Below are 22,970 nucleotides of genomic sequence, written 5' to 3'. Positions count from 1 at the left end.
CAGCTGAGAGATAACGTAATAGTCGATAGATAATGCAGGGTACTATGGGAATAATATACGACACTACGAGTCCTGAGCATGCAGTAGCTGTAATTATTTTCAGGACTTTATTGTTAGCAATATAGCCTCAGTTTTTATGTGAGCGTAGACGGAACGGACAAAAGCCAGTAAAAATCTCTGACACAATGAGCTCAGTTCCTTCAGAATGGGAAAAATAAGCATTGCGATGTTATGGTGTTCATTTATAAAGGTTGCAAATATTTACAAACGACCGACGCAACTCGTTTTACTTCAACAAATAAGGCACCTGTTTTTAAACATATTTTTGCACTTTGCTGTAAAAACCAAGTTTTGTCAAGATTATCAAATATTTAAGGGTCCCAATACAACACAGTCGTTTGGTAAAAGCATAACGTTACCATAATTTATATTCAAAATTAAAACTCATCATGACTACAATATACATCAAGTTTTCCTCGAACAGTTTCGCACATAAATCTACGAGTATCTAAAACAGGCAATACTGTGGTCAACCGCAAACCAGCCTTAAATAAAACTTATCTCAAAAACGGAATCGAAAGAGGATCCAATATATTTGCGATAAGTAAATACACTTGTACCGATCCCCGTACTTAAAGCATCCAGCTGTCTAAGTAAATCGATGAGCCTCTCAAAGCACAAGTTTGCGAATGTAGTAGTAACATAAATTATATTACCGTACCTGTCTACTCGATATCAAGTCTCCGTTACGAGCCCATCCACTTTGGGAGCAAACAGAATTACTACAACTGACAAGGACATTACAAATATCCATTAGGATTCTGTAGGTGGAAGATGAAAACCATCAATGTTTATTGACGGGTTATGGCGGGATCAAATATTTAAGGAGGAAAATGCATTGGCAGAACAATGTTGATAACATAATGGACCACGCCTGTGTATCAACGCTATATTCGAAATCTATTTTAAACACTTTATGACAAGGAATGCAAAAGAGAAAACGAAATAGTTCCGAAAATAACGATAGAATAAGATGATGGAACGAAGCCTTTTCAAAAGATCATTAAGGAAAGCCAATTACAATTACCCATGCAAAAACTTTTAAAATTTGTTTAAACTGAAACTGCAAAATAAGCGCTATGAAAACCATATAAAAGGCAAGCTAATCTGCGTGTTATAGTTAAACAGATGATGGCCGAGCATCGATTGGGGAGCAATTAAGCGTGCCGGTCCGCGTTAATGGTGTGCACGGGCCTGAACGCGACCGCCATAAACTGTGATCTGGTGATAAATTCTTAAATAATACACTATACATATAAATAATATACGCGAGAAGTGCAATAAACCGTTAGCGTGGATATTATGAGGGGATTATGGATAATGTTCGGATACGGAATGGAACTATAAGTTATAGGATAGATAGTGATGAAATCTCTGACTTAAACTTTAGGTACGACTGTTTTTTATCACAGCACATATATTTTGATAACAGCACTAGCAGACCAAGCCCTTTTCAGTACTCACACTTCCGAAGCTGATGTTTTACTATCAAGACACGGATTTCAAATAAAAATCTTAAATGCCAAATAAATAAATCGCAACCAAAACAAGACTCGATCTGGTTCAATATTTCGTCCGGTCATTGCAGCTACTGCTTCGATATTAAAACCAGTACAATAGGAAAGGCCAACGAAAACAGTATTCTGTACGGAACTCCAGAGCTCTAATAAGAAGTTATAGTCGACATAATGTTTGTTTAGGAAACATTAACATAGACGTGAAGGAAATAAACTCGTACAATTATTTTAAATGGCTGCAATTTTGAAGGAACTCGCAATACTGGAGCTAATAATAAAAGCTACTGGAAATATATGGAAAAGGTTATAAATATAAACGGGGAGCCTTGTCCTATAATTTTCTGAACATAATATCTACGCAAGTTGCTCTGATGTTGTAAGCGAAAACATAATTTTTCGCTTTCATCGGAATTCGGGAAACTGAAACTTCCTAGGGGCAAAATAAGTAACTTTGATAGATCTGAAGACGTTCAACCTACTCGTTTGAGACATCAAAGGTCATCTCGAAAACATTGATCGGTAGGGACTTTTTGGTCTTAGCATCCGCAAGAATTTAAGTCCAGTCTTTGTGAGTTTTAAGTTCTTTAATAATTAGATACCAAAAGATGTTTGCTGTTAGGAATACAATTTAAACTACAGGATTATAGTGCGTATTTTCCTAATTAGCGAAGCGAAGGTCTTAGCGTCAAAGTATCCTTTGTCTGCAATATAATTTGAAAACATGGCATAGATCTTGCCAAAATGTTCTTACACGCTGAAACGTATGCACCATAAATTCAATTTAAAACAGTTGTCCCACGCTCGCACATAAATTACAGTCAATCTTTGCTATCATTAATTAATATAATTTCAAACAAGGTTTTCATAATAAATTGATTACACGTGTATGAACTAAACGACCTTAGATTATAAGTAAACTTTTATATATGCTACTGTCACTTGTAATGGACCAATCTAAATAAATTATAAAATTAATACCGGTAAAAGTTGAATACAGATTAGATGTATGAGCTTATGACTTGAATTAATGATATGAGGATATCTCGTATGAGAATTATGTGAAGAAAAATCTACCATATTCAACCAATTTACGTTTCATTTCAGTGTAACAATTCGTTACTACGACAGAAATGTTAGCTAAGCTAGTAAGGGAATAATTCTTAATTCGAAAATACTTTTTTGGTTCTAGTATACGGACCTTCTCCCATTTGCTCATAGCCACAAGATAAACGTCACTTTGGTACCTATACGTAATAGCTAGCAACCTGTTTCGATCCACGGCAACCCCTTTGCCAACCGTTCTGATAATTGCATTATGCTATCCTCACAGGATGATCCGCTTTAGCGGTCTGTACCGCAGGGGGCTTTGGGCTAGCCAATAAACTACCTACAACATTTATCAATCCAATGTCACAGTCGATTAAACCAATTGATCAATCAAATATATTTATGATATACGTCAGTTATTCCTTTACTAACAAATGAACTAGCTAGACAATGAAAATATTCTAGTCTTTTGTTTTACTGAACTTATAATGTGCATTCCGATCATTCTTGAATCATTGACCGATGTTTATTGGTATGTAATTGATTAGTGTTCTTGCATGCATAGAAATAGCATTCGCCTATTCTGGTCTCATTGGAGACGATAGTGACGAAATTGATAATGATTTGTTCTATAGGCAATGAAGTGGGCACCTATAAAAACGAAGTGCAAAAAAATTTAATCTTGAAACTCAAAAATTGGAACAAAGCAAGGACGTTTGGTGCATCGACACATCGACTCCGAATCCTTGGAAATGCTGTGACGTCACTCGGTGTCAATGTTTCATCATAAACGTAATGTAGGTGTGTATGTACGAGTGTGAATCACAGCAGATATGCTCCTACATCAATAAAACACGTTAAAACACTCGACAGTCGCTCAACGACCCCCCAGGTGCCGACAAAGGGGCTAAGTCGCCTACAAACATCTGCATACGCGAGATAGCTCATGGATTCCGTATAGTGCTCCAAAAACCTAGAATAATTTACAGCATGCAATATTTACGAGTATACTCCACTATTGTAAGATTTGTTTACGAAGCCTGAAGCTGTTGCCCTTAAAGCAAGGACATCTGAAACACCTACATTTCCACACAAACGAGTGTTAAACAAAACTGGTCTCAAACATCACGAAAAGTGAATAAGTCTTACAAAACATATAAACGGAAGAGAAAATACGAACAAATATCTAACAGTTGCTTATAAAAGGTTTAAAAAACTTATGGAAGACTCAAAGGTCTTAATTTGGGCATTCATGGCGTTCGTTGAAACCTTTCAAACGCGTAGTGTGACGAGACGTGACCTATTGACATTCAATCAATTCTCTTTCGGCCATTTATGAGAGCGCCGACTGCGATGCGATGGCGTGCCTAGTAAAACATAATAGATAACAGGCAGACGTCACTCGCGATTATTTTCGTAGAAATATATGTTTGCTTTTTCATAAAATACGGTTTGTGAACGTAAATAAATCAAGAGCAAGATGAATCTGTGATGTGTCGTCGTCATTTATAACGTGTCCTTCATTATAAATAGAGAATTCAAGTTGAACAAACTGAAAATGAATGTCAGGGTGAGATTAAAGTTTCAGTAAATAGCTCGAAACCAATTCTGTCTCACGTCTAGCCTTTATTTATCTTTGCTTATTGATTACCTACTTTTAATACATAACTTTAGACTTGTGTAACTACAGTGTAGTTACCATCTAATTAAGTAAATATCAGTGGGTGATCCACCGCTGACTAACTCAACAGCTAAACTATGTTTAATTATGCAAATAACAGGATTCAAAATTGCATTGAACAGCATCCCTATGTAGGTAAATAGGCGATAGCGTGTCTAGATAACAGTAATCTGGACAGCGATCTCAATTTATACTTCACAATACAATAAAGTGGTAGTTAGCGGGGCGATATCGGCGCAAGAGCACGGCCGGGCGTGACGCGGCGAGGTTAAATCGGGCCAGGCGGCCCACGCAAAACCGCTAATTAGGAAGCGCACGCGCAAGGGCGCTGCACCGGCGCGCGCACGATGCGCAGGCGACTCCACACAACCGCTGAAACAAAGACAACCAGCGCCCGCACAAAAGAAACAAGCATTTGAACAAAAGGAACTGCTCATGTAACAAAAGAAATGGCCACAGAACAAAAACAATGGCTCGCCGGTGGAAACGCAACGAGTATGCCACCTTGTTTTCAGGCACAAAGGGTGTTGTGTGAAATTACGTTTTATTACAAATTCTGACGTGTCCGACACTCACTAGCGCCAAGAAATAACTCATTTGCATTATATTACACCAAAAAACAAACAATTTATAGAAGAAACTTCCTTATGAGACGCCATAACTCTAACTGTAAGCGCGTCAAGAAACTTTGACGTTGGAAATTTAAGTATAGGGAAGATGCGTCAATTCTAAACCGAGGAAGTTCCGACTAGAATATATGTTCAATAAAAACTGTTACAATAGGGAACATCCGCGCGGAGCAAGAAATACTTTAGTTCGAATCTCCGTCGCTCCGGTGCCAATTTTGCTTTTTTCCATTCTTTGTTTTCGGGCCGTTGAGTTTGTACGAAACGACGTTGGAATTCATTACTTGGAGCCGTCATTCCATATGTCATGTTTCATTGTGATGTGAATGTTTGAACGCATCTCTGTCGACACTTAATACGTATGTTTGATGTGCGTGTGTAGATAAGGTCATTACAGGTGGTTTAATATAAGGCTTCTGAGAACACTGCTGACTTGACTCAGCAATCGAGTATATGAGCCTCGCATTAAACACCATGCTGGCTGATGATTATCGTCATTATTTACTGTTGCACGCTTTATATTGCTTCTTAGTCATTCTTGCAGACGATCTAGACATTATTATCTCGAGACATGGAGATATTATAACTATACTTACTTATTATTATAATGATATGTGGACACACAACACACCAGTATATTGATGTCAATATTGCAGCTGATGTGACCATCGCTCTTGCGCGAAATCTTGGCAACTTTATAATTTCTTCTCAAAAACTTTAACTCTAACAAAACCAAATACAAAGTCGGTAGCACCCTCTATTGCCAACTACGTATGTATGACCATGCTGTGACCAACACCGACTAAGGCATCATATAAAGGAGTAATCCAGTCATAAGACCTTCCGTTCCATGACCATGATGCATCAGAATGAAGCTGAACAAAGCTGAACAAAGCACAAAGAGACGAACACTCCACGGAAGCACTCAGTTCTATTTTAGTGATGTGAAAGCTCCCGAATATTGCAGCGGGGATATAAACATATCATCGGGTACCTACTCGTATGGATACAAGTTTGTAGCACTATGGCATAAGAACTATTGGTACTGAACATCAAACGGTTTGATCGTGTACATGTGAACAAATTCGTAAACTATTAAAGACAAACATCCATATTCATCATCATCCTTATTCTGTATATCGACAGAACATCACTTGATTACACTATAAATAAATAAATATACCTATATCTATCTAACGTTGACATTATCAACCATCATTAATAATTGATAGGTGAAGTAATCATTAATCAAGGTGTATCGCAGGGAAATAGAAGTAAATATTTCAAGGCATATGTCATAAATAAGTTGTTGATTTTCCAGAAGTGATTATACATCCAGGATAAAAGTTTGAGAATTAGAAACTGGAAATTATAATGGAAAATACCGTGGCTTGTTATTTAAGGAGAAACTGCCTTGAAATATCCTAATAAGTTTTCCTTTCCTAATAACTTCTATTCTAGGTATATAAATGTCTCTATAGTCAATTCGGGCACAAAGAAACGATCATAAGCTTTGATTACAGTCTCCTAGAGTGTCTTCATATTTACTTCTCTACTAACAATGCGATACCCTATACACCTTGAGGTAAGCAACGTACAATGACAATACATTTAAGAAAAAAAAAACAGTATTCACTATAGATACAATTCCTATTGTAAGACCTCCAATCTGTCGGTTTTTAAGTCTACAGGTTTCTTTCCCTACCTGCAAATGTCGGGACCGACATTTTTTATGCCAAATTCCACCAAGGTATTCTTGTTTAACTTTTATAATTCGTTTTGTAACCTAACGTTTATTTTATAAGGCACCTGATAAGGAAGGTCAATTTTCGGACCGAAGAACCATCTGAAGCTGAGTAGCATTTTAATTTGGAGAATTGATTGCGAGCCTGGCAAATTCGAATTACTTCTAAGAAAGCAAATTAATTGAATAGAGGACGAATAAAGATAAGTTTTTTTTTCTTTTTCCTAAATGTCTAGTTGACGTCAATGCAAACCAGTCTTTTGTCTACGTCACGCGTTCTCACGTGCTTCATCAGGCACATTGGCATTCAATTAAACTTTACGATTCTATCAAAGGCAAGTTTCTTGTATTACAACTTGTACCGAGTGTTTTCTTTTTACTATTGGGTTGAAACGAGGCAGCGCGGCAGCCGGGCTGGCGGACGAGAGCCATTCGAATTTCAATAAAACTTGAAGGGGAATAAATCGGTATAGGATAGCGAGATATTGTGCTCCCGCCAGCTGACGCGGCGCACACACCCCGAAAAATAATAAACGCCATTATCGCACTAATTGCACTTTCTGAACACATTTGTCAGTGTTGATTCAATAAATCAATACACATCTGCCATTCAGATGATTGCCTATTAAAATCAATTGAAGCATCTATTAATATAATTGCTGCAATAATAACTCGAATAATATAGCCACCGTAAACCGTTAAGCTGTTATGGACTTCATTTTATATTTCGGTTTTATGGTTTATTTTGATATTGGCGAAAATAAGGATGTTTAAATATTCATGATCAAAGAGCTGTCGCAGGCCGCAGTAGACTAGAAATTCGTTTTAGGCTTACGACTAGATTTCATGTTTGAATAATTTCTGGTAATTAGAACATGTTAAACGGGGCTGCTCAGGCGTATGAGACCAACTAGAGCCTCCAAATTAGGCGTCACTTGCCTGTAAAAACTTTTAAGGTATTTTGAAGCGAGATATATAAAGTTTATGAGGTCTTTGCTATATTTTTGAAACTGCATAACCTCTCGTTTATAGAAGAAAACAATTAAGCCGTAAAGATTCCACTGAACCATAAAAATCACAATAGAGTACGCGATATAAAATTTGAAACATAAAACCGACAGTTATTCGGTTGGATATTTATATGGCAGTTGAGAAAGATAAATTGCTGGTGTATCGGCCTAAGACGAAATTGGTAGTAACGTGAGACCTGCTGAAAATTGACGTCTAACACTAATATGATCCACCTCTCCTGTCATCCGATTTGACAGCGTGAAATTGAAACAAGCCGTGACCGTAAAAAAATATAATTACTTAGTTAGGTTTCGGCGAAGTTTTGAAACTAGTTAAAAATGTATGGGTGGACCTTTCTGAAATATGCACGCGGTACGCAATATTTATCGTCAATAGCTAAGCAGGCGTACTGAAAACGAATGACAACAAAAACCCGTTAAAATGTTTAACGACCTTAGCACGTCGTTATTTGCACGCAAAAACGAATGTCAAATCGTGTCATACGTGACAAATTACAGTAAGTAGGTTCGCGGGGTTAAACTAAAATTCACAGTACATAATACGAATTCAAAACTTTCAATTCGCCGCTATAAATCTTGGCTGCAGATAGAAATCCAACAAAGATAAAGTATCAAGCCGCTGAAGCGCTGTCAATTCAACGAGTGAAACTCAATAACGCTACAGCGAAGATAAAATATAAAACACTGGACCGTTTGTTGGGCGCTTTAGCAGTTCCGGCGATTCTAAGTAGAAATGCAATCTTGGAGGACTCACGTGTGAGGTCATTGCGCCTACGTTCACCGTTAACGCGAGTCCGTCATCGGCTCGTTTACGGCATTTATTAAGTAACGCTACACTATCGGTAAAAGGATACATTTCCTGGAAGAAGTCGAGGCTAGGCGGCTGTAGGATGTCTAACGCTGATAAGACCTGCAAAGATAAAAGCACACATTAGTTGGGCGAGCAGTCAGGCGACAAGCTCTCATCAAGCCCTGGCTGACACGTTACTAGTGGTCGCACAATCAACAACTATGGAACGGTGACTCGTTTCAATGCAAATACGTGTTTATACGTGGAGACAAACGCTCACTAACCGCAAACAATACACGTTGATCGATAAAACACAGTGAAAATGAATAAATTATGGTGAGAGTGTTCACCGCATTATAATTATTTCGTGATTATTTCCAATACAGACTTTATTACCATAATAAAGTGCCTTTAATCAGGTAAATTTATCGATAGCTACTAACTCATAAACTATTACGAGTGTGATCACCAAGGTAGTAATTATAAACTAAGGTGTGAATTTAAAAGCTTCAATTAACATTCATAAAGTGAGGCTCGAGCGCGGAAGGTCCCTCTAATTAGAAATGTAAAAAACAAATGCGTCTATGTAAGGTGCTCCAATTTAGTGGATGTTAAAAAGTCTTCGTGGGAACAAAAAGTTGAATCAAAAGCTGATTTTCCAACAAACATGTTTTTGAAATACCTCAGGAAAAATACGAAGCAAGCGATTGTTTATTAAGCGTTAAAGGCTCATGGAAAAAATATTGAAATGAAAATTTTGGGTTTCCTTCGAATCGATTTCGTGTCTGCTATCGGGTTGTGTGATTTTATTTATGAAGGAAATGTCGTCCCACACACTTGGGTATTTGTGACGGTGGCTCCAGCCTCTAAGTAATCTAATATCTGAATCTAGGCAGCCACACGCTTCTACATTGAGCTATACATTGTTAGCAAGAAACTTTCTATACATCGTGGCGGTATCATAATACGGTGAAACTTGGCATCAACTACGCCTAGTTTAAATATCTCAGGACAAAACTTCAAGTGTTCGTGAAATTGGTAAAATACTTGAACGCTAATAAGTTTCCACGTTTACGTGAACGCCGAGAGTTATTACGTTGATTAAATAGTTTGTTAAGTAAATATTAAATACAAAAACTTTTATAGCAATTACTCCATTTATCCTGTTTTCGTAATGAATAATTTAATGAAATGTTAATTTAAATTGTTTTACGGACTACCGCTAAAGTCAACATATACTTTGTAAGTACTTTATTTCAACTTATTTAAGTATTCAAAGTAGCAAGAGATACTATACTGAAGACTTATACTTTCGATCACAAGACATTGTAAGTTGTTTCTTTACACATTCTCACAAAAGAAGTGATACATTCACACAGTCCCTGTATTCAAAGTATTCATAAACCTATTTAGTTTTTTGCAAAATATATCTGGTGGAACCTTGTTACTTACGTTTTCGTGTTTGAAGAAGCAGAGCATCTTGAGCTCTCGGAAGACGCGTTTGGAGGAGACTAGCGACTGGAACACATTGGGCAGTTTCTTGAGTGCCACGCGCCGGCCATCGCGAGGGTCTGTTACCGCCCTGCAACAAAACAAATACTGTTGTAACATTTACGTAACAAAGAAAACGGTCTAATTGAGAACTTTCTACTTTTTGGGAAGTTTAAGTTTTTCGTACAGAAGAACCAAAAGATGAAAGACGAGGAAGATCTTATTTCTACTACATGTGAATGAAGAAAGCAAGCGCATATTGCTAATTTCCTTATAAATAACACCAATAAAATTAAGTACAAGAATGACGTAAAGACCATGGCCGCCATTAAATAAGGGCAAGGCTCAGATAACTTGGGTTTTTCACTTTTTACCGCAAATGCAGAAAACTTTAACTCTACCCTTATATCAAAAATTCATAACTTATAGAATTTTATATGCGTTTTATTGCATCTGTGGGTGGCAGTCGAATTACGGAGTGAATTTATACTTCACTGCATCAGCCGGTTCACCTTCATAAAGTTGAAATGCGACGACATTAATGCAAGATTTCTTATTTTAATTAAGTACATGACTGCACTATACAATATGTTGCGTTAGATAATGAAATTCAAATAAGCCACCAAAATCCTTATCCATTAGGTATATTTCTAGAACGCCTTACTTTTCGGTTTGAAGAAAACACACTCAAGTTTACGTTCACCAATCATTACGACAAGCAATTGATCCATTTAGTATTTGGTATTCACGTTGTAACAACTGGAAACGTAATCTTACACACTACACAACAGATTCTTAACACAGTTACAGCTAATTAATTTACAAAATACAAAGACACGTACACAAACATTAACATGCCGAAATTGCATTATCTGCCTATTATAGACGGTCCGGTTTTCAACAATACTCGATTATCATAACAATACTGGTTACTAACTACAATATGAGTTTACCCAGTGGTTCGTGACATGTATTGACATAAGTATCGGAATCCAAAGTTCAAAATTAACATAACAAAATGCTTGTCCCTAGAAGGTGCAACTGCCATCCTTGTGACTACAAAGATATAATAAACGGACTGCCGTACTGTATATTACCCATTCTTTATTTAATATCTCGCCGAATAACGGCGGTTAGATTTTCCACTTCATTATTACCGCAGTGTTTTCGATATAACAGGAAACAAACTCAAAAAGCTTTGAGACTGAATCCATATAAAGTATAATAACGTCAAAACTTGTTTGGACAAAAACGGCGCTTTGAAAATGCAATGTATTGTGGAGGCCTGAGAGACGTACCCTCGCATTACAGGGTCCCGTTAGGTCTGCCCTTGCGATTATTATCGTTCGGAACGCCAGGCCCGATAATATCCGTCGCGAGGGAAATAGGGATGGCGACCGGCCCTGAGAGCAACGACCGAGCACGAGCTGGCTAGCCCGGGAAACATTTGGAAGATTTCAAATTACGGATGTCTCTGATTTATTGCCCGCTGAAATACACCAAATAGACGAGGAGCCGGAATACAAGCAATAGTTTAGGACCACGGTTTAATTTGATGGCGTTTGCCCGCGCCTACGTTTCCGTCGAAATTCGCAATGCTATTGTCCCATTATTGTGAGATTTAAGTATTGTAAACTTGGCAATTATAGGTCGCTTGTACCTTTATAAGTCATTAAAAGCGAAGTACTACTTAATCGATCGTTGTGCGTACTTAAAAACCTGATGATGATGATAATTTGTATGCAGTCAACGTAAAACAATGTTTTTTTTTTCGATTTCGTAAAATGAAATCATTAAAATCATGTTTTACCTTAATTAAAACATCACGGATTAAGGCAGTTTCTCTTTAAATCGAAAAAAAATATCGGAAGAGATTTTATTAGCCTTTTTTCTTGAAGAAAATCTGATGAATAAACAATATTCTTTTGATACGGGTGCACACAAGTGCATTATTTATGTCGCATGACGTTCAAATTCGGCAAGCTGAACAAGCATTGTAAACAAAGGCAGGAAGTATCCTCATTGAAACAGTGGCCACAAATAACTTAGTCAGTTTTTATTTATGCTATAACAGTTCTGCAAGTTCAACAACATCTATATAGGAACTTTGACATGCGAAATCAGTGGAGCGATGCTTCATACGGCGTACGTGAAAAGGTGCTACTCACAGGCAATTTTCAAAGCTATTTATTGCCTGGCAACCGAGCGCTGTATAACCGGGTGGAGCTATTAGGTGAAACAATATCGGTTGATACTATTTCAAGTTAGCAATTCGTTTTGTTACGTGACATCATATTGGTAAAGGCTTAAATCTCCCGTGTGAAGTATTTTTACAGCGCTGTACCCATCGTCCGAGTAACATAATACGTTGAAATCGTAATTTTATGGCTCACGCCACGACAAATTCCACATACAGCAATTAAAAATATGAAATATAGCCTCTATAGGTCCTCTAGGTGTCGTTCCTTTTTATGGGCTTTAGCGATCATTTTGTACGGTAACAAGTTATTTTTTTGTTCTGAACAAGCATTCCCAAAGGTAGCGCTTATGTTGTTTCAGGACCAAAACAAATAATTCAGGCCTGTTTAACCGCCGTGAATTTCAAGTATTTGGTAAAAACGAGGAAAATGCAATGGAAAACTGTTCGTACCGAGTGGTTTCGTAGGAAGGGAAGGCTGCTAGATAAGTATTCGGTGAACTAAGTAACGCGAGCAATTAATTTTAGCGAGGTTACAAGATACTTATACGTTTTGTTTTCCACCTTTTCGGAAGTCTAGGAAACTGTCGGAGAAATTATATGTGGCAGTTCTAAATCTTAGATCTGTTTACTTCAGTATTTGTGAAAAGAAATCACACTATTAAAAATCTAATAGTTTATCTAGAATGTTTACAAACTGCTCACCGGTGGTTTTAATATAAATAGATCGGCTAAATACTTGCAGCTGCATTATCATGTAGCTTCTAGATTCTTCTATGCACCACTTATTTACTCTGCTAATTACAAACATACATAACGAAATAATACTAAACTCCTTTGCATAGCTCATCAAGAATTCTTCCAACGAACGCTAAAGTACCGAGCCACTTAACTTCCTTAACGCTGGAACCCTTAAACCATTTAACGTATTAATCAACTAGTAAAGGTCCATAGTGACACCCCTAATGCTCCGTTTAGACGTACTAGTTCACAACAGTAACTGCTTTTGCTCAGCCAACTTTGACAGTAATTGAGCAAGTTGGTATTTAAAAAGTTCTGTGTTCCTACCGTTGGTTGGTGCTGGTCGAGTAAAAACAGATCTATAAAAGGTTATTAATTGCTACGCCAAATACGGAATTGTGAACGTTAATTCCTGCAATGAACGTAAAGAATAGATATGTTTTTTATTCTGACTTTTATCTTTCTACTATTGATTTCTGTGAGATCCTAATTTCATTCTATAACATTACACACCGTTATTTTCGCACCATTTCGTACAAAAACCAGACATTTTTAATCACTGGAAAGTGTTCCATAGGCATAGCTGTCACGTCTATACGTCAATAACAAGAAACACCGAATAGAGTTATCAAACGGTAATTATACAGCTTCGTATTATTATACCGTACCGTGAGACGTCAAAATAAGAGAACTGAGAATTTTTATTCCGCATAATAAAACGTTAGAAAAGTACGTACGAAGGGGGAAAATACATGAAATTCATAGCCAAAACTCATGTCTCTTTTTAGGTCATAATAGGGACTTTAAATTAAATGTAAGAAAGGATTATGAAATACGTTCATGGTTTTTTTTTATGTAACGAGGATACAGGATAGAGACGTCCTTTCCAGTTTATTCATCAGCGTCCAGTTACAACCATCACGGTCACATTAATAACAATCCAAACAACTGGAATTCATTTCTCATGACATTTGTAACATATCACCATAACCGTTTCCGGATACCACTGAAGTTAGACAATTACGCTGCGGTCGCCCGGTCATTCTGGGATCGCATTAGTCATAAAGCCTCAAATATAAGACCCTGAATTTCTATTCACGTACAAATATCGTTTGTCTTCATTTAATATCTGGTAGGCTAGCTACTCAATACTGCGACACTTTTTTACTTGAAAACATATAACATGTGAAAAAAGTGACATGTTATTTAGTGCTAAAAATTATCAGTTTAAAAGTTTACACTGTGTAAACTTTATCAACAAAATTCTTCATAAAATCTGGAAAAATGAAAAAGACAAGTCCGTCTTTCATCCTTGCAAATTGGATGTACACACTAAGTAACGTAGTTAGGTGTTGTAGCTAGGAAGACTAGTCGCAAACCTCGTATCTTCAGCCAGAGCATAGCCATGGAGCAGATAAATGGACAAAAGGACCATTTGTGTAAATCTTCGGAAATTCACATGCCGTGAATGCATAGATAGAATCTATCACTAAAATGTAAATACCTGCATGTTGCGATGATTTTGATATTTTTTTTTCACCTTGCAAAAATAAATGTATTTGTCTTTGTCTCGTGTGAAGACAATAGAATGCCTATAAAACAGTCATAAGAAGATATTTATGACAGTGATTATTGTGACGTTGTCAACCTAAAATAACTTTAGTTATTATTTACTTTCGCAATGAATCATTTCTTGATTCGATTCTGTAGATAAAATTCAAGCACAATTTAGTTAGAACTTAAGTTTCATATCATGTGTCACGTTGTAGTTTATCTATGAATAAGCTGCAACCACCAAAAGAGATTCAGTAACGTATTGAAGTTGCAAGCACATTTTATGTATCTTGCCGTTCAGAAATACTTTGGTCCTTCTGATTCAGCCACACAGCGGTCTAGCATTCGATCGTGTGTGTAACTAGATTAAGGGCCAAGCAAACAAGCTCTATATAATTGTGCATGGCCCCTGTGCTTTCGGTTAATTAGCAAACACGGACAGTTAACCGTTTATAATCCAATAATGTGCGACTAATAGTCTGTACTGTTGAGTTAAGGACTGTTCACAGTTTGTGGGAAATGTCGTGCTTATTTTTAGAAATAGGTTTATTGTGGATTTCAATGACATATGTACAAGTAGTGTCAAAGTCTTATCTTTGGTAACCAAATCTACAGAATAGATAGGTTATTGAAATCCATTGTTAATGTTTTAGATAAAACAACGGTGTATGTCCCACTTAACATGGAGTAGGTTTCAAAAGTACAGATTGCTAATCTATTTTCCATGTATGTTTATTTTGGTCCGTAAACTTATGTGCTAAGTGCTGTTTATTGTAGCAACAGAACTCTTTGAAAGAGATTGCCTTAGGGATTGTTACTGTTCTAATTTCTAAAGCTATGTAGCGTTACCGTGTTCGCGGTAAAGGTTGCCGGTTTAATGGCGAAGACCCTAAACTTTTGACATGGACATTGAACTTTAGATACCATTTGTGTTGCAAGTGTTAGGACATTGCAGCTTAGTATGTAGGCTCTATTAAAGTGTGTTTTTAGTGAAGCTAATGTTCACATATCAGTAGGAATCATTACCCAGTGGGATTAGCACCTTTGTAAAAACAATAAGTACGTAGCTAAAAAATGAATAAGTAGGTTATTTTGTAATTAGGTACTATGTCGTTTCCTACAATTCATGGAAAAGGTTTTAGAACTAAAACAGATAACCAACGTATTGGAACTTGGCCAATAGTTCCAGTGTTACCACAGCACATAGAAATACCGCTGCGAAATCAAGTTTTAGCCTATTATATTATTTAATATGGTAAGCCTTTTTTCCAAGTAAAGCCGCAGTATAATAATGACGCATAAGACCAATAGACTACGGTTTTGTTACAATGCTCGATTTAAGCCTTCTTATAATAAATCATTGATGATGTCACAGGATGAGATGAAAATTAAGCAGCAATTGTTCTATTTCACATTATTCCGCAGTTCTATACCAAGTTATCACATAGTTAAAATCAAGCTTTGTGTGTCACACAGGTACTTCCAAAAATCATATTTTTAAATACCTCTACATATGTGGTGTATTTCAATTCCTTTAAGTCTAGTCCAAAAATTTTTATAAAACAATACCAATACTAACAAATCGGAAAAACAAGCAATTTCTAAATGAAACGCAATTACGAATGCCCAATCAACTTGAATATTCCTTGTTGAAACAAAAAGCTTTCCAAGAGCTAGTTAACATATTTACCGTAACGAGAGCCACAGCGCATATTCCTTTTGAAAAAGCATCTAAATGGTGCATTTCTATTCTAATATTCAGATGGTGACATAGGGGGGAAGTGGTCGGTCGCTGTTTCTATTGTACAAGCAGTAATTGCGAAGTCAGAGTACGTCTTATCAATAAATAAGTTTGCATGTTCAGTATTGCAGCGCTTTGTTTTTGTGATAGCTAAATTAGGATTACTACTGCAGTTCGAAAAGTTTTGTTTTTAGTTTTTTTTTTTTTTTACTTTCGAGCATTTGACTACAGCGATTTTCAATTCATAGTGTACGTGTTTAAAAGCATCTCGGTCCACTTAGCTGAAGTAAGCTAATGCATGTCACATTTATGTCAGTGTGTAAATTATTTAAGGCACGTGTATCTTTACTTCATAATTTAAACACGTCATTGTTTCTTTTTGTAGAGTTTTTAAGAACACCATCAGAGTTTTTTAAAATGCAGGCCCCAAAATTCCTTGCACCACACTTCTAAGAGCATATTGACGTATCGTCAAATAACCGAAACGTTTTCAAGTACAGCAAAGAGCTGACCTGTCTATATTATTATATTCAAAGCGACGAACACCTGGAGGTAAACAAAAAGAATAGTCAAACACGTGCTATGTGCTTTACAAGTGCGCAATGATAGAAAGGCATCGAAATGTATTTAAACTAAATATGGATAAAAGTTAAATACCTACCTATTATTAAGAATTTAAAACAATTAATTTTTATTTTATAGCTCTCATAAAAAATCTGAAAAAGTTTTTGTTGTTTTTGTAACAATTATTGACCCTATAAATAGCTGAAATACTTTTCTCATGAATGATAGCATCAGTGCAGACGCACTATAAGAAAGGATGTTCCACACTTAACGGAAAGATGTATTATGAAATTCTATCTTGGTTATGCCATTGTCCAGTATTTACTAAGTTCACAATTCACATAGGAATGCTTGAAAGTCAGACTTAAACAATAACTTTTTTTATTAAAATCATAATATTATAACAATAACAAACATCGTATTTCGTGGACAAAAAGTCTTTATAAATGACGGAAGCTGATATATGACAATTGAATACGGAATGAGACAATCGCACATGTTGAAATACGACAATCCTTCATTATCACAATACGTGAGCATTACCGGGAAATTGTATGCCGAAGGTAACGTTGCAACATGTTTCATTAATATTATTACGAAATAAACTATCGTTGTTAATGAACGAGTAGCTAAGAAGCTGATATGTGTCTAACTTTTGTACCGCTATATTTAATTTTGTCGTCTAACCTAACGTATGGTAAGTATGGTCACAGCTGCCATAGAATATGTAAGCCATGTTTACATTGCCACTACCATTTCATGGCGTATCTATTCCAATACCCATAACAGATAATAGAATGACATAAGAACTGTTTGTTCAGCACTTATTTATTATAGTAGGATGACAACTGAACTCATTTTGAGGACACATTAAAGTTAACTGTACTTTTATCATCTTCCTTTTAAAATAGTCCAGATGTGAAAAATAATGGGTCTGATAACAAGAAATTATAGAGTTAAGTCAAAGAGATAAGGGGACTTAAAAAAATTGGATAATGATCTTTTTTAGGCTCGGTTTTAAAAGAACTTCAGAACTAAGTTTTATACCACTTTCTCGACTTTCAAAAGATATGGTCATTATCTTGCTTTACGATAAACTAGTCTCCCTCATTCCAGGTTTCCTGACTATTGTGAGGACTCTTAAACAATAGTTTTGTGCAGCTTTGTTTAAAACCAGTTACCATACGTGTTTTTCGAGTCGAGTGCAGTTCCTGATGAGTGCACTGGCAGTTCTTTACAACACGACACTGGCATTAAGCCAACAGGGCAAAAGAAGACAAACTGGGGACTCTTTGTGTCGTCACAACTTGTGACCTTACTGGAAACATTGTATTACGGAAAATACTACTTCATTACAGGATTGAATTAATTAAGTTCATTTTTGCATCTAAAGTAACTACTCATCTCATAATCCGTACGAAAAGTCAAACATGAACCGCTATAATAATTTCCACCCCCTCAGATATTGGAGCGCTAAATTCTCATACACGTCGACGTGAAGGTTCGTTCAAATAGCTTCGTATATAAATACGTGTGCTGTGTAAGTACAGATATCGCTTGAACGCGTTCATTCATTTTTCTGGCGAGTAAGAACCCACGGACGGCGCGCCGCGATAAGCCGGCGAATGCCCGAACGTTTCCTATGGCAACGCGATTCCATTCGAATACTGTTTTGATGAAGGCGAATTGAATATCACGCCGGAATGTGTTCCTTTCATTGGGAACCGAGAATTCCGAGATATTGAATATCTCTAATTTTAGATGGAGGTGTGAATTAAATTTTTGGTCTGATTTACTGCTCTAATTCATTCCAGATTTCTCATATAGTCTCATATTTTAGTATTATATGTTATTCATGTTAGATTTTCAATTGTGAAACATGTTATAGAATTTGAAATAGCGTGCAGGCGGGCGTAGGCGTGATGGCGCCAAAACTTTCGTTTCCGCCCTGTAACGTCGCCTGCCTCCCTCCCACATCCCCTGTGTAATGTCTCGCGTTTAATAAATACGCCCCTTTCTGCCTACTGTTCGCATTAATTTACTATTTTGAATTTTCTGACATGTTTTCTACAAAATTTTTGAACAAACAACGTTGAATTTATTGCGATGTTATTAACTTTTTTCTTAATACAACATTCACGGAGCAGAGCGTTACATACTCGGATATTAAAGTTTATTATTATATTATCGAAAATCAATTCAATACCTACATTTATTTAACAACAATTTCTTCATTCGTACGGAAGGACCAAGCCTTATTTTGTATTTTCATTATATTTCGGTAAGTATATTTCATTTCAGCCCTTTACATACATAAAAGCACTGAAACCTTCACTTTTGGGACCTTCGTTAAAATAAAGCTCGTTATCGCGATAGGTAAGGGATGTTAGTGAAACGCGCGTCTAAAGAAACCCTATCCCGAATGTCTGTTCTAGGTAATCGTGTAAATCTCTAAGGATATCCTTTCCTCACCCTAGGGATACTTAGCTACCTACTGTATTACCCTTGTAACATTATCTTCCTTCTGTACTTTGTAAAGTGATTTTGCTAAAACTAAGACATTTTAAGAGGTCTTCATTTTATGGAAATAGTTTGCAGTATCTTCTACTTTATATTCTACCTATGTTGGCCCAAGTAGTGGGTGGGTTGGCTGGTAGAAGACCTATAGCTAAGCTAATGAGTGCTCGCGAAAACGTCAAGTCGACAGAAGCTCTCTACTTTATAGACCGATGACCTGAAGATGGTGACTGGGGTGTGCTATTTTAGGATAATGGAGCGAACTTGTAATATACGACGATAGCATTATATGTTCAATTGTGTTGAAGCTGTTTATGCACTTCGGTAAATTAATGCTTTCAGTTTTAGATGCTTGAAGAGAGTTGTGCAATTCTTTAACTAAGTAAATAAATGTAACATTGGTGTCAGCTCCTAACAGTTCAAAAAGTTGTTTAAAAATTAAATATATATAAAATACAACAACGATGTAGAATGCATTTTACCAAAATGCTATAGCCAAATACATACTGTACTAGAAGTAGCTGTCAGAAATAGCAATAAAATAATAAAACTGTACATTGGAAGTTGTGCAGAATGTGGAAGTTAAACAATAATTCACAATGAACGTCTAAAAGCCCAGGCTGAATCTCAACATTTCATTGAAATAAAACCAGCTTTTCTTATTCCATCGATAGGATTTTTTGCGTCCATTGTAAAGGAGAAATGGTTTGTGAATCGACAATAAGAAGGTACGTCTTTTATCTCTGGCTATTTGTGCATAAAGATTTAGAGATGGAAGCATAAATAAAGACTAGCTACGGATTTACTCCAACGACGTCATATATTTTTTCCTGCCTTTTTTGGGAGGTTTGTTACCAATTTTCCTTCTAAGTGAAATTTTATACAGTACTTAGCCGATACTTAGTTTATTCTATTTGTCAAATAGACCGGTAAATCGTTGGCCGTTTTCAATGAATTAAGTTACTGTGAAATTACGATATAATCGATTGCAAAACGAAGAAGGAAAATAACTCCATTAATTGTCGAGAAGACAAGTGGAATAACAAAATAAATACTGCCGAGGCCTGTTTGAAGGCAGGATATTCAGGCGCATCATAACTTAATACTGAGAGACGGATACACGCATCGAAGTTGACGCATCCAGTCAAAGGCCCACGCATTTCATTTGAGTAGCCTCTCCTGAAACTGACACAGCTATGGAACGGCGCCTTTAAGCGGTACGTACGTATCTACTTGGTAAGTAAAGAGGTTAGCAATAATGATAAAGAGAACAGGGAGGAGCCAATTTCCCGTGGGCGGTTTGACGATCACGTTGCAATATTTATAGCCTCAGTACTGAACAAATATAGCCATGCGGTACCCCCATAAAGTACCGGGCACACGCGAGCCGCTGCTTATCACACGAAACCTTTCGTTGTAAACCCAAATATATGGAATTTCTTTAAATGATAGCATTAAAACAACAAAATATAAATTAATTAAGTCTTTAAATACGTCACGTTACCCTTGTATTTAAATAAGCATTCGTTTCTCACGGAAAACTTGTGATATTAATGTCAAAAGTTCAATGCCACAGTCCATACAAAACCTTTATTTACAATACACACACGTACAAAAAGTTTACCGCTTACAAAGTGCAAACTGCAATCGAACACTCGCACTCGGTTAACGTACAAAATTAAAAAGTCATCAATCGAATGTGCTGAAAAAGCGAAGCAGAATAAACGGGTTATAAAAAAAAAATAAAAAATGTTTATAAAAGGGAAATTCCGCAAAATACGGCCGAAAAGCGGTTCGAAAGCGAAGTGGACTAGGAGAAAAACAACAAAAACAAAATGTTGTATCGAGTGGGAGCGGGCAGGAAGTCCGCGCGGGGAAGTGTGTCAATGTCAGCGTATCGGGGTCTTTTTTACACGGTCTCGGTGAATTATTGTACACCGGCCACTTGCCAACGTCGAGCGTAAAGCACTGTCAAGTATGTGGGCGACACGACACCAGGCTCACGTAACGCGTGTGACCTCCACAAAAAGCCTCGTCAAGCCAGGCTCTAAGACTTCTGCTCGCAAAAACTGAGGCAAAGAAACAATATTGGAATTTAAACAACAGTAATTCCTTGACCTTATTGGGTTAAGGCAGGCTTAGATATCTGAAAGACCCAACGTTTTTAGTAAAATTGGGTATAGTATTGCGCGTAAAACCTAAGAGTTGCGATAGGGTTTGAAGAGGATCTACATAAGGTTTCAGCTTTCTAAAAAAAGATCACGGTTCGACCAAATATAAAAACGGGCAGCGATGAGAAACGTTGAGGTATTACGCGAAAAAATGGGACGCACACCAAGGCCCTTAGCTGGGCTTGTATTCTATTTCGGTGTATAGTTATCTACTGTGTAAGTGTATGACTAACACAAATACCAGTTTATATTTAGCTGTGTACCGTAGCACTCGAACCTGGCACCGCCCGGAAGTCGTTAGTACATCGGTGCTTGACCTATTATGCAGGAATAATTGCTGGAAAACAATGAACCTACCAATTTCGCCTGAGGCTAATGCAAGACTGCAGCCTGACACCTTTATTGCTAAACTTTGTAGATTGCTTTTAATTGCGAAATAAGTTAAAAGCAAATAAGGGTAAAGCGAGAATAGTTCCAGTTCATATTGTTGAAACTTTGTTTGCTTATAGCTATAAAACTCCGTTGTAATTTCGGAAATTGATGGTAGCTTTAAACAAAAAGATTGCGATGAAATATCAGTGTTTCCCAAAGGACAACAAATCTGTGTTGGTCCTTTAATCCTTCAGTATTTCAAGTGCATTTAGGTCTGAAAATTATGTTTTAGCGTTACCTCCGGTCTCCATTCATCAGCTCAAATAGGTATGCGAGAACAAAACGCCCTCGTTCTGCCTCTACGTGGGGCTTCCCAATTCGATTCGAGGCAACCGACATTACGCACGTAACTGAACTACATCCCCTCATATTTCTCCTCTATCCTTTATGTATCAGGACTAGGAAGGTTTAGGTTTTCAAGCCGATAAAAACAGCTATATCAACTGTAGTTTCTAGAGGAAACTGGTACTGATATGTAGGTGGTTGTGCGTAGTAAGTAACACGTATGTCGTGATTGGAGACCAAGGTTCAGCGGGAGTGTATCAGGTTTCCGATACATAGTTGCACACTAGATTGCCACGTGCAAGATTTAACGCGTGGGCCGTCCGATGTGATATCGATGTTCATGGGATATTTAATGGCCAGGATAGCAGTTACAACCAATAAAGAAGATAAGGCAGTCGTGAAGATAGTACGATTTGCAACAAAGGCGAGGAAACACGAGCTAATACTTATAATACATTTTAAAATACACTGGTCAGTTAAATGTAACTTGGTGTGAACACTTACAGTTAACCTTGAATCCTCTCCAACCTGATTGATAGATTTATTGCAATCGGTTTAAAATAGTATCAGCAATTGACACTTTAAATGTCACTCCGGCTGCCCGTGCTAATTGGTCAGTATATCAACACAACATACCTATTATAAGAGGCGATTCGATAAAGAATTTTATGTAAGTTTGCCAAAGAGCATTCGTATGCCCGGTATTATCAAAATACAGCGAACAAAAATGGATCAAAAAACCATCTCAAACTTAAAACCCGATATAAAATTTCTTAAAGAA

General features: G+C 36.8%; 1 protein-coding gene across 3 annotated transcripts in view; it reads right to left on the bottom strand.

Annotated features, from left to right (window-relative positions):
- The window catches only part of LOC110369677 (serine/threonine-protein kinase NLK), a 95,368-nt gene that overhangs the window by 36,069 nt on the left and 36,329 nt on the right, over window positions 1-22,970 (bottom strand). For all 3 annotated transcript variants that reach the window (XM_064036068.1, XM_021325176.3, XM_064036070.1), the window contains exons 2-3: window positions 9,949-10,078; window positions 8,561-8,616 (exon numbers count right to left, since the gene is read on the bottom strand). In XM_064036068.1, coding sequence (XP_063892138.1) covers window positions 8,561-8,616; window positions 9,949-10,078 — 186 coding nt within the window. The remainder of the gene's footprint in view (window positions 1-8,560; window positions 8,617-9,948; window positions 10,079-22,970) is intronic.

Source organism: Helicoverpa armigera, chromosome 9, assembly GCF_030705265.1.
Source record: "Helicoverpa armigera isolate CAAS_96S chromosome 9, ASM3070526v1, whole genome shotgun sequence".
Taxonomy (NCBI): Eukaryota; Metazoa; Arthropoda; class Insecta; order Lepidoptera; family Noctuidae; genus Helicoverpa; species Helicoverpa armigera.
Note: the sequence above shows the minus strand (reverse complement) of the source record. Positions and strands in the feature narration are given on the sequence as shown.